General features: G+C 44.4%; 1 protein-coding gene across 2 annotated transcripts in view; it reads right to left on the reverse strand.

Annotated features, from left to right (window-relative positions):
- The window catches only part of LOC124619418 (glycerol-3-phosphate acyltransferase 3), a 203,626-nt gene extending 193,255 nt beyond the window's left edge, over positions 1 to 10,371 (reverse strand). For both annotated transcript variants that reach the window (XM_047145787.1, XM_047145786.1), the window contains exon 1: positions 10,122 to 10,371. In XM_047145787.1, the coding sequence (XP_047001743.1) occupies positions 10,122 to 10,277 (156 nt within the window). In that variant the 5' untranslated portion in view covers positions 10,278 to 10,371. The remainder of the gene's footprint in view (positions 1 to 10,121) is intronic.
- Between the last annotated feature and the right edge of the window lie 2,904 nt (positions 10,372 to 13,275).

Consider the following 13,275-nt stretch of genomic DNA (forward strand, 5'->3'; position numbering starts at 1 on the left):
CTGATTCCCTGCGAGAGGACCGCATGGAAGACTTCCACACATTCGTAGTCTCCTTAATGACATGCAGTTTGATGTGCGTACTCTTATGCCATTCCGTCTCCCAAAGCCTAAAAACCTGTGGCGCAAGACAAAACGCAGGTCAGTTTCGGAGATGCCCATCTCCAGAAGCGGTTTCCACGTCGCCTCTTTGGCCAGGCTGTCGGCAAGTTTATTGCCTGGGATTCCGACGTGTCCTGGGGTCCACACAAACACCACAGGGGACCGTTCCAGGGCATAGATGGTCTCTTGGATGGACGCTACCAGATGATGATAAAAGTAGTACTGGTCGATAGCTTGGAGGCTGCTCAAGGAGCCAATACGTAGGAGAAATGACTCACCAAGGCATGAGCAGTTGTGCTCAAGAACACAAGATATGGCCGCCAGCTCTGCAGTGAAAGCACTGCAGCCATCTGGCAAGAAGTGATGCTCAATACGTCCTCCATGAACATGCGCAAACCCTACATGACTATCAGCCATCGAACCGTCGGTGTAAACTACTTCATGGCACCAGTGCATGTCGAGAGGAAGTGCTTGTGGAGAGCCACGGGGTTAACAGAGTCCTTAGGGCCATGCGAAATGTCCAGAAGAATCTGCAGCCTAGGTGTACACCATGGAGGTTTACGTTAATGGATCTCCACTTCTGACAAGAGATTGGACGCGAACCGCAATCTTAAGCCCTGACTTGGGCCTCCGATGCGGGACATGAACCGCCATGGATGGGAAAAGGAGACGGTAATTTGGATGCTCAGGAGAACTATGAATGTGTGCAACGTAACTGGCGAGCAGTTGTGCACGCATAACCTTCAATGTAGGGACTCCAGCCTCCACCAGGACGCTGGTCACTGGACTCGTTCTAAAAGCTCCTGTTGCCAGTCGAACGCCACAGTGGTGCACTGGGTCGAGTAAACGCTACGCTGTGGGCGCCGCCGAACCATAAACCAGATTCCCATAGTCAAGGGGGGATTGAACAACGGCTCTAGAGCTGCAGCAGCGTAGAGAGATCTGCACCCCAGTTGGTGTTGCTCAGGCAGCAGAGGGCATTGAGGTGCTGCCAGCACTTCCACTTCAGTGACGAAGATAAGAAAGCCACGCCAATCGGGCGTCGAAAACCTGTTCTAAGAATTGATATGTCTCCAGTGAGTGGATCGTCATTACGTTAAAGTTCTGGTTCTGGATGGGCGGTACGACGCCGACAGAAGTGCATGATACACGGCTTCGAGGCTGAAAACTGGAAGCCATAGACTACAGCCCATGACTGCGCCTTGTGGTTGGCTCCCTGTAGGCACCGCTCAGTAACACCAGTACTGGAGGAGCAGTACGAAATGCAGAAGTCGTCTGCATATAGAGAAGGTGAGACCGACGGCCCGACAGCTGCTGCTAGACCGTTAATGACCACTAAAAATACAGACACACTCACTACAGAACCCGGTGGGACTTCATTCTCCTGGACATGGGGGAAACTATGGGAGGCACCAACTTTGACACGGAAAGTACGGAGCGGTAGGAAATTTTAGATAAAAATCTGGAGCGGGCCCCAGACACCCCACTCATGTAATTTGGCAAGGATATGTCGCTAGGTGCTGTCTTAAACTTTTCCTAAATCAAAAATGACGGTAACCAGGTGTTGGCGTCTGGAAAAGGCTGTTCGGATGGCAGACTCTAGGGAAACTAGATTATGAATGGTAGAGGGATCCGGCGGAAACCGCACTGGCAAGGAGCCAGAAGGCCACGTGACTCTAGGACCCAACAACCACCGACTTACCATACGTTCTAACAGCTTACAAAGAACGCTGGTGAAGCTGTCCACATCGAGCGGGTTTTTACCGGGTTTGAGCACTGGAATGATGGCGCTCTTCCGCCATTGTGATGGAAAGACGCCATCGCACCATATCCAGTTGGAAATGACGAGGTGATGTCGCTTGCAGTCGGACGAGAGATGTTTGATCATCTGACTGTGGATCCTATCTGGCCCAGGAGCTGTGTCGGGGCAATATGCAAGGACGCTGAGGAGCTCCCTATCTGTAAATGGAGCATTATAGGGCTCACTGTGACGTTCAGTGAACGATAGGGCTTTCCTTTCCATCCGCCGTTTGAGGGTGCGAAATGCTGGGGGATAATTCTCTGACGCAGAGGCTCGAACATAATGCTCAGCAAAGTGCTCGGCAATTGCGTTTGCGCCGGTAGATAACACGCCATTGATGTTAATGCCAGTAACACCTGTCAGGGTCTGGTACCCACAAACACGTCTGATCTTCGTCCAGACTTGGGAAGATGACGTATGGCACCCAATGGTCGAGACGTACCTCTCCCAACACGCCTGTTTCCGTCTTTTTATAGACTGGCGAACGCGGGCACGGAGCCGCTTAAAAGCTATTAGGTGCGCTAGGGAAGGGTGCCGCTTATACCGCTATAGAGCTCGCCTACGCTCTTTAATTGCCTCAGAGATTTCCGGCGACCACCAAGGTACTGATTTTCGCCAGAGGCAACCTAAAAAACAAGGGATCGTGTTTTCCGCCGCAGAAACGATCGTTCTAGTGACCTGCTCAACTACCACATCAATGGTACCATGTAGGGGTGATTCAGTGGTGACAGAGGTGAAAGCTTCCCATTCTGCCTCGTTTAAAGCCCATCTTGGCAGACATCAGGGGGAATGGTGCTGGGGGAGTGACACGAAGATGGGAAAGTGGTCACTACCACACAAGTCATCGTGGGCTACCCAGTGGACAGATGGGAGAAGTCCTGGGCTTCAGAGAGAAATCAGTGGCCGAGTAAGTGACATGAACCACACTGAAATGTGTGGGGACACCTGTATTTAGGCGGCAGAAGTCGAGTTGAGACAAGGAAGTTTCGACATCTCTACGTCAGCCAGTAAGCACAGTGTCATCCCACAAGGGGTTATGGGCGTTAAAATCTCCCAAAAGTAGGAAAGGTTTAGGGAGTCGATGAATCAGTGCAGCCAATGCATTCAGGGGCGCTGCACCATCTGGAGGAAGATATACATTGCAGAAAGCTATTTCCTGTGTCGTCCTTATCCTGACAGCCACAGCTTCAAGAGGGGTTTGAAGGGGCACAGGTTCACTTAATACTGAGTTCAGGACATAGACACAAACTCCACCTGACACTATTACAGTCGCTACGGTTCTTGTAATACCCCATATAGCCGCGAAGGGCAGGGACTCGCATTGCTGGGAAGCAGGTTTCCTGGAGGGCAATGCAGAAAGCAGGTGTAAAGCTTAACAGTTGCCATAGCTCAGCCAGGTGGCGGAAAAAACCGCAGCAATTTCACTGGAGGATGACGTTACCGTGAGGCTGGGAAGGCATGAAGCATGCAAGGAGACAGATTATGCCTCACGCTCACTTGCTGCCACCGATTGAATATTTGTATCACTGCCACCGATTGAATATTTGTATCAATTCCTATTGTGGATGAGGCATCAGTGAGATCCAGGTCCTCAGGGGATGCTGAGATCTCCACCTCATCCGCAGGTGAAGAACTGGTAGGGAGTGGTGGTGTTGGGGCCACCAGAGGGCGCTTTTTCTTAGCAGGCTTCTTTTTTTGCTTGCCATCTCGCTTCTCTTTAGGGGCTTCCTGGGAGGACTCCTATAAAGTAGCTTCAGGCACGGAGAAAGACTGAAGTTCTTCGTCCTGCAGCTTTTAGCTCCTTTAGCCACTGGCGAGTGTCTGCTGTGGCATTAGTGGAGATCCTGGGAGAGAGGGCCCCAAAGAACACCTTCTGCACGAGAGGAGCCAGAGGAGACTGTTGCTTCTCAGGCTGGGTGGGGGGGCGGGGGGCCTTGCTCCTGAAGTAGGTACTTTGGGAGCAACAGAAGGAGATTTTTCCCTTACCACCAAGGGGCAGATGTATTCTGGAGGCCTCGAGGGCCCACTGTTCGTGGCATAGAGTGTGGTACGACTGGTACTTGTGATGGCGATGGTAGTGTAGCTGCAGCATATATGGATGTCAACTGAGTGGGGTGTAATTGTTCAAATTTACGTTTAGCCTCTTGGTAAGTCAACCAAATGGCTCTGAGCACTATGGGACTTAACAGCTGAGGTCATCAGTCCCCTAGAACTTAGAACTACTCAAACCTAAGTAACCTAAGGACATCACACACATCCATGCCCGAGGCAGGATTCGAACCTGCGACCGTAGTGGTGTCGCGGTTCCAGACTTAAGCGCCTAGAACCGCTCGGCCACTCCGGCCGGCAAGTCAACCAGTCCAGGGTATTGTACTCCATGATTGATTGCTCCTTTTGGAGTACTGAGCAGTCTGGCGAACGGGGAGGAGTGCTGCTCTCCGCAATTGATTCAATTGCAGAGAGCAGCTATAGAAGAATGTTACAGATTTGATGCGTAGATGATAGTACATGAAGCGGCACCCGCAGGGGGGGGGGGGGGTCCAAAAGTATCCGGACATCTGTTAGTGGGCATTAGTATAGGGTGTATCCATCCTTCACCTTTATGATGGCTTGAATTCTGCAGGGGACAGTCTGAAAGATTATCTGAAGTGAAGGAATGGAAGCCCATTCTTCATTGAGGGCCGAAACCAGAGAAGGTACTCCTGTTTGACAGTGCGGTTTGGAACGAAGTATATGTTGTTCTAACTCATTGCATATGTTAAAACTACGATGACATCACATGCCTCTCTCTGGCGGAAACACATTGCGCGCTCGTGTGTGTGTGTGTGGGTGTGGGTGTGTGTGTGTGTGTGTGTGTGTGTGTGTGTGTGTGGGTGGGTGTGTGGGTGTGGGTGTGTGTGTGGGTGTGTGTGGGTGGGTGGGTGGGTGTGGGTGTTAGTGGGTGTGGGTGGGTGTTAGTGGGTGTGGGTGGGTGTTAGTGGGTGTGGGTGGGTGTTAGTGGGTGTGGGTGGGTGTTAGTGGGTGTGGGTGGGTGTTAGTGGGTGTGGGTGGGTGTTAGTGGGTGTGGGTGGGTGTTAGTGGGTGTGGGTGGGTGTTGGTGGGTGTGGGTGGGTGTTGGTGGGTGTGGGTGGGTGTTGGTGGGTGTGGGTGGGTGTTGGTGGGTGTGGGTGGGTGTGGGTGGGTGTGGGTGGGTGTGGGTGGGTGTGGGTGGGTGTGGGTGGGTGTGGGTGTGGGTGGGTGTGGGTGGGTGTGGGTGGGTGTGGGTGGGTGTGGGTGGGTGTGGGTGGGTGTGGGTGGGTGTGGCGGCGGTGGGTGCGACACGGATGTTTGTGTCGGTCCTAGAAGAGTGCTCGTCACCGATAAAAAATACAGCTAGACTTTCCACTGGGATCAGGTCGAGACTCTAGGCAAGCCAGTCCGTTTACAAGACGATGTCCACAAATCACTGCCTCGCTGAAATGATCGTATGGCATTGTTGGCCGGGAGGCCCCATGCAGGGGGAATTCGGCTGTCGTATAGCAAGTCCTTTTTAGTGGATGCCACTTCGGCGACTTGCGGGTCAATGATTATGAAAATGATGGAGGACACACAGCACCCAGTCCCCTGCCGGGAATCGAACCCGGGCCCCCTGCGCAGTATGCGGAAACGCTACCGCTACGCTACGGAGGCGGACACTAACTGACACTACCCTATGATAGGACGCTGACATGAACCATCGTCTCCGAACTAATCCTATGCTGTACGCAGTACACAATTCTGCAAAATGTGTTCATATCAATCTGCATTCAACGTTTTCCTTCTTCACCGCAATAAGGGGGCCGCATCCTGAACACAAAACTCACTGTTGATACTACACATGTTGGCAGGTAATGTGCTCCAAGCACTCGCCAAACCCAAAACACTCCATCGGACTGCCACGGGGTGACAGAAGTAGAGAGATATTTAGGAATCTTCACGGGCGATTATCGTTAAACGTACGAGCAATCTCGGGCGCTAAGCTTAATCAGAACACATGCACAGGCACCGCAAAAAACTTTGGGATGAAAATCTGCAGTCACCATAGAGGTTTGAAATAGAAAAAAATTATCGCTTCAGAACTGCAGTTTGCTACTGTTCACTTTCTGTATAATTAACCTGACGAAATTACCGCTTCAAGTTTTATGCAGTCAGCCTTGAAAAGTGTTCACTGTTTTTGCACCAGTTTACACAGCGCATGTAATTGCATAGAGATGAGACAAAATGAAAGTAAATGTGTCTTATGTGCGTATGCTTTCTTCATCCTTTTCTTAGTATTGCCATTACACATTTTCAAACATTTCCAGCCGCAATTTATCCCTCTGTTCTGCGGTAACGTCAACAGTAACCTACTTCCACGCCTGCGTTTGTTGGCCGTAGTAACTATCAGCTTTTTGTCTTTATACTGACGCAATACAATTCCACAATTCCCAGCAACAAATCTTTTTCGACTGGTGAGAAGATCGGTCCACTTTCTACTCACTTTCTTCCGTCTTTACAACACGACACCTTCGATAATAAACACTGTATATCTACTCTGTACAATCAATATCTGTGATCGCGGCGCGATAATCGTGTCGACAGCCGATTTTAGCAATGTTGCCACAGCCTAATATACATTAAATCTGGAAACAGACGCAGCTTTCCCTACAGAACGCCTATATAGATAATTAGGTCAAAGTCCGAAGCGTGGGAAGAGCTGTAAAATCACTTTCATCGAGGTTTTCCGACGACTGCATTGGGCGGTGTATTGAATAAAACAAGAGCCATTGTGTGGGACAAAGCAGCTTATTGACGCTCTACTTATGGCTATAGCGCTACATTTTTTTCTTTAATTATTGGCTTACGATATCACAGAGTGCATACGCCGACAAGGAAAAATATGCCGAAATTTTCCTGTTAAAAATACACTCTACCCCGTGTGAAAGTACACTTTTTCCGCGGTGAGTGGCAATATACTTTCCCTCGGAGCTGTAACACGTATCAATTCTTTGAATGGTAAATGTTTTATACACAGGCGTTGAACTTTCCGGCACTCCCAGCAAAAAACAATACGTTTTACAACGACCTTTAATGCGCGGCAACATGTACGCTGCATACTCTGGTTTATGACAGTATAAGCACGAATTCACCAAATATAGCACGGTAGCTTCCGTACACAGAACACCGAAGTATAGTAAATGCGATGCCCGTGCTACCATACGGAAACGGGTTAAATTAGCGCTCCGAGTGGCCTGGCAGTGAACTTTGAATTCGGAAAAATATGGCGCAATAATGTCTTCTTGCTTTGCGAAATACGACTACTAGATGACATTTTTCACCACGAAAGGCTACGTTTCACACACAACATTGGCCGTCAAAAATTTTTTACTGTTTTTTCCGAGCGTGTGCTTAGGCAGGATCCCAAGAGCACAGCTTAATTTGCAGAAGCTGAGTACTTCTGACAGGCACGATTGTAAATTTCACTGCTGTGCACCAATCACTTCATGGGTTACCTGGCTGAATATATATTCCGCCGAGCACTTCAACTGTTCCATAAAAAGCCGATTTGGTGTCAAATTGCTCAAGAACTCACCTACCACTTTTTAAAAGGATAATTACAGTTTTGCCATCGTTATTGGATAATTTGTGATCTATGAAAGAACTGAAATAATTATGAAAACTAACCCCGAAGATTGATCTTTTTTTATCGTGTTACCCTTTAACATACATCAAACACGAATGTGCCAGTAAAATTTTACATGATGGCATGATTGGCTAGTGTTCTGGGCCTGAAATTTTCCCAAGTGACTGGTCCTCATTTAAGCGTTAATTTCCGAAACAGTCAGACGCTACATAGTTTAAGAAATTCATCGCACATTCTCACACGTAAAAAAAATTCGTCTTGCGTAAAAGGAAATTTAATAAGTAACAACGCTTCAAGCCACAATTCCCAATATTTTTCCGCGCCCTCTTAGGAACGTAAACAGTCGTGACGTCACGCTCATCTAAAGCATTTTGCTGTTACGAAGTATCGCATTGTCTTCGTCTTAAAGGCTTTGACATTTTGCTGTCGGCAGACGACTGTATGTGCACCGTGTTTTGTTGTTGTAAACAGCGCATTTTCTTTGCGACTGAAGTTTTATTTTGATGTTATTCTCTCGTTTATGATTTACTGCTGCTGTATTAATCTGCAGTAGCGGGCTAATATCAAATTCTTGTATAGAAATTTATCTGAAGACAAAAATAATGAAACATTCAGAAACCTACAAAATTCCGGGCTATTTGCTGGTTTTTGTCCCGGATGAAAAAATTCTCGGGTTTTTCCGGATTTCCCGTGGCGCATACACCCTGTACTAAGTTTCTATTTTAGCTGTCAGTCGCAAAATAATGTTTTCCGTCGTAAATCAAGCGGCATGTAGAAACTTAGCCTTGTGGTTTCAGCTGACAGTAATATGAAATACATGCTCATGGACTGTTTTCATGCAAACTAGTATCAAACAATGCAAATAATATTTACAGATGTCTTAAACTACGTACAACCACCAACTGAACAAAGAAGACTGCCTTTTTTAATTAACCATTTCGGCATTCACCTGATGTAATTTTGGGCTTGTAAGATGGGCAGAGGAAAAATTTAAACTTTTTTTTTTGGACTTACTTCGTCCTCTCGTAAACTATATTTAATGAGGGCTCTGCTAATATATATATATATATCAGTCCAACATCGGGCCAATTCTTGGCGAAGCAGCTAGGAGGTAGCTTAACTTTTCTACAACGAAGGCAGCAATTCTAGTCTCTCCTTGCAGATCCGCAACTATAACAACGGCAGCGCAAAACGTTAAGTACAGCTATCAAGACAGCGTTATCATGGTCTGCAAAGCTTGTTGGATTGCGCAGTGTTAAACTCTTATATCCTTACGAGTTTTGCTCAGTTATAAAATACACCAATTCTTAAACGAGAACTACTTTCGAAGACTACAGAAACGCTATCTCTGACCGGAGCGACAACTACTAACAACACACTAGCTACAACAGATTCTTTGCTTTCTTACGAAATGAATATGTTAAGAGTCTAATGTTTACGACAGTATCCTATATGTTTCAAACACGTAAAACATATTAATATCAGTACACCGGTAACGCAGTCAGTGCTCAAGACAGGACTTACTTCCCTCACAAAATCGTTAATTTTCTGGACGCCACTACCTGCTCAATGCATTCGTCCTGTGGAGCTTTGTACTTATCATTCGAATACGTATTTGGTGCACACGAGTGACGGAGACTTCCTATCTGTGTCAGTAACTAATGCTACCTGTTTATGACATGTGTAAACATTCACAGGCTTTTGAGCTGTTTTTTTTTTTTTACAAAAAGGAAACTGATGTGGCTAGAATTTAAAAACCGTTTTTAATACTGCGCGCAGTGCTGTGGATGTAACCATTTAACAACAACAGTGTCAGTGCTTTCGATTTTGAACAGATATCTTGTAAAGGTTTGGAAAATCTTGTCTCATTCTCCAGAAGGGCAAATGAGATCAAAGATCGCTTACCACTAATAACAGAGTGCAATCTGTGGAAAGATACGGCCTGTACAATGCCCAAAAAATTACAAACTTTCGTCACATATGTCTAGTGCCTAATTTCATTTCTCCACGAACGCAAAACATTGTATTTCCGGTGAATTTAAGGCCACGACTTGTCGCCAAAAAGTTGGGTAACAACTGATGGGTGTTAATTGTCACTACAGAAACTCGTCAATATGCCACTTAATAAAAGGAATACAACGTGCTGGTTACTAAAGGTAAAACTGAAAACTATGAATAGCCATCTACCATCATAACATGGAAATATGCAAATACAGATGCTGAAATGGCATCTGGTTTACTTATAACTAAACCCACTTAATTTCATAATTTAGTTAAACTACAGACTTATAAGGACCACGAGAGCAACTTTGTCCATTGGCCTGCACATCCACATGGTACATTTGAAACGAACTTTCAACACCGTATGGACTAGTCTTTCAAGTAATTCTGTTTGTTTTTTAATGTTTGCGACAGCATAAATGTTATTAGAATAAAATATTGCCTACAAATCTTTGTGGCACAGAATGACCGCAAGTTTTAGGTTAAGTCTACCATTAAATTATATGGTACCAGTAAAAGAAACAAGAGATTAGACAAGTTTAGTAAAGAAAAGAAGCAGAAACACAGACGACGACTTACCTCGAAAATCTTCAACAACAGATTGACGTAAAGTCTTCTAACTCCAAGAGATTTTCCGATTGAGGCCAGAAATATTATTCCTAATAGAACCATCAGAAATGGGGTTATAAGAAGAGAAAAAGAGAACGATACGACTGTCCACATAGTTGCCACCATCTTTAATAAATTGTCCGTTGTATACTTGACAGTTTAGATTTAACTACATTCGCTCACACACAACTTCCCCTAACCAGCGCTAGACCGCAACTGATGAAACTCTCTGGTTAACAGTAATCCACACAAGCCTGCGATATCCCACCAATGCCAACGATACGAGCGCCAGTCTTCAGCTTCTTCCACATCCTTCGTACATATTTTACAGCTTATCTCGGTTTTATAATCTTTCTGATTTTATCGAACAATATTAAACACAAGAGTTTCATCTTACTTACAAGAGACAGCTACATTTTAAGCAAAACAAAGCCAAAGATCACTGCTGAGTTTACGTATTATCATTGCTGATGTACGAGGTGGAGCGGGCGCGGTATTTTGAAAAAGTAGTGCGTACGAAACAATTTTTTTTTTAATCGTCTGATGTCATGCGATTGATACAAGTGATAAGCGTGCAGGCGTTACAAAGCTAGGTATTTGTGTCGTAGTATATAATGTACAATGGCAAGTTCATTCATTCGCACACAAATGGAGTCGGATGTAAAATTGTGGTTGTGTGTCAATGTACGGTGTGTGGTATTTTAGTGCTGCTGTAACTTATTTGTTATTGCAGGTATGAACCGCGATTGAGTGCCAGAAAACTTTTATATTTGGCCAATTGTGAACTTAGGAGTAACGCAAACATATTGTTCTCCTGGATAGCGTTTCATCTACATCTGTACCGTACTCGGCAAACCACTGTGACTTGGATGGCAGAGGGTACGTCCCACTGTACCAGTTATTAGGGTGAATACGTAGGCGGTTGTAATGTATTCCTAGAGTAATCATATAAAGCCAGTCCTTGAAACTTTGTTGATAGATTTTAGTTTTTTCCTTGAAATATTTTACATTTCTGAACATTTAAAATAAGTTGCCAAACTCTGTACTGCGTTGAAATCTTAACAAGATCTGACTGAATATTTATGCAGCTTCTTTCAGATAGTACTTCATTACTGATAACTGCATCATCTGCAAAAAGCCTGATTTTACTATTAATATTGTCTGCAAGGTCATTAATATACAACACGAACAGGAAGAGTTCGAACACACTTCCCTGGGGCACTCCTGAAATTACTTCTACATCTGACGATGAATCTCTATCCAAGATTACATGCTGTGTCCTCAGTTCACTCACAAATTTCGCTTAATACCGCATATAATCGTACTTCTGACAATAAGTGTAGGTGTAGTACAGAATCAAATGTTTTTGGAAATCAAGAAATACTGCACCTACCTGGTTGCCTTGATCCAAAGCTTTCAGTATGTCACGTGAGAAAAATGCGAATTGGATCTCACATGATTAATGTTTTCAAAATCCACGGTGGCTGGCATTGAGGAGGTCATTCTGTTCAAGATACTTCATTGTGTATGAGATCAAAATATGTTTTAGCGATTTCAGATGTTTCTCAACATCACTGGCATACTTTATGAAACTAAATATTTTCCCAGTCCAATGTAAATTTGACACTCAGATCAGTTGTTGTAGATGGTAAATAACAAGACGCTACGACAATGTAGGATTGTGCACAGTTTTTATGATGTGGTGTCCATACTTGAAACTCAGTGCACTATCACCACCATTGTGTTTGCTGTGACTATTCTCTCAATATAATGAGTCAGATCCTTTTGCAAAGTAATCTGAAAGAATGTAACTTTTGAATAATTTAGGCACTCAAATATAAAGTATTTAGCTTTTTCAATCATGAAAGCATTTATTTATCAAATGCTGTTAATTAGTTCATTTCGTCATTTTTAGTTTCACACCAACAAACTAAGTATACAAACTCAAGCAGTTCTACCACAACTACCCTGCAACTGCTTTTTCCACTGTTAATTTATAATGTCTCAGATCTGTGCTCTAATAAACATGAAGAAACCTTGATTGCTGTATTTAAATAGTGATTTCTGTTCCATTGTAAATGCATCAGCCCGTACTGTCTGTGTTAGGTCATTTATAACTTTGAGCCAAAATGACACCATCCGTGTTTTTTTTTAAATCGTGACAATTTCAGTGTATCTGTGAGGATTCCCTTGCCTGTGCTGCTGAACTACATTATATACTATGCTAGATTACAATTTTCAATCCATACACATTATGTAGCAATAAATATTTGTGTCCATTTTTTTATATTGGTTGTTGATACAGATTTTATATTTCTTCAGTGTCATCTAACATGCTGTTATGAAGTTTAAACAACTAGGATTCCTGCCAGTGCTACCAACCTGCAACAAATACCAACATTATTTTTGTTATTGTTGTTGTTTTGGTTTCACATTATTTCTTTCTATGTGGTAATGTTATCATGTTGTTTCTAAAACCAACATTTCACCACTGTTGAAAGTGACCTTTATCAGGTGCTTGTTGTAAATACATAACCTTGGTGTAAGCCACTTGCAGTAGTGGCCAAAATTTTGATTTTATAAACATGATGATGTGGTTGTACATCCAGAAACATTTTACTGAAGATGACAGTATCTACAGATACCTAAGCCTACATACATATAGGCAATTGCCATGAAAGTGAACAATTATTTAAGCACATAAACTAGACTGGAACTTTGCTGACTCAAAGTAATGTAGGAAAGCATTAACTGAACTGAGAATATAGTCAAAAATATTTCTACGATATAGATGTCATATAGTCAAATTGTCACAATACCTAGTTATTATGTTATGTAGCAATTTGGGCCACAACACCAGCCCAATGTCATATCTAGGGCGTTAGCCACTGCCAACAGTCACAGTCAATGATCTGCCAACATAGTGCAACACCAGCAACAGCACCAGCAGCACCAGCAGATGCTTCTGCTCTCCAACTTTCTTCTGTGAGTCAGCAGCCACCCAGGACGCTGTCAGTCCATTCAATAAGCTTCCGTGCTAGCCAGAGGGTCAATTGACATAGAGGAGTTCCTTCTGACTATTCACCTGCCAGGCACCTGTATTTAAATTCCCAGCCCAGTTAAG

Source organism: Schistocerca americana, chromosome 6 (genome assembly GCF_021461395.2).
Source record: "Schistocerca americana isolate TAMUIC-IGC-003095 chromosome 6, iqSchAmer2.1, whole genome shotgun sequence".
In the NCBI taxonomy this organism is placed as follows: domain Eukaryota; kingdom Metazoa; phylum Arthropoda; class Insecta; order Orthoptera; family Acrididae; genus Schistocerca; species Schistocerca americana.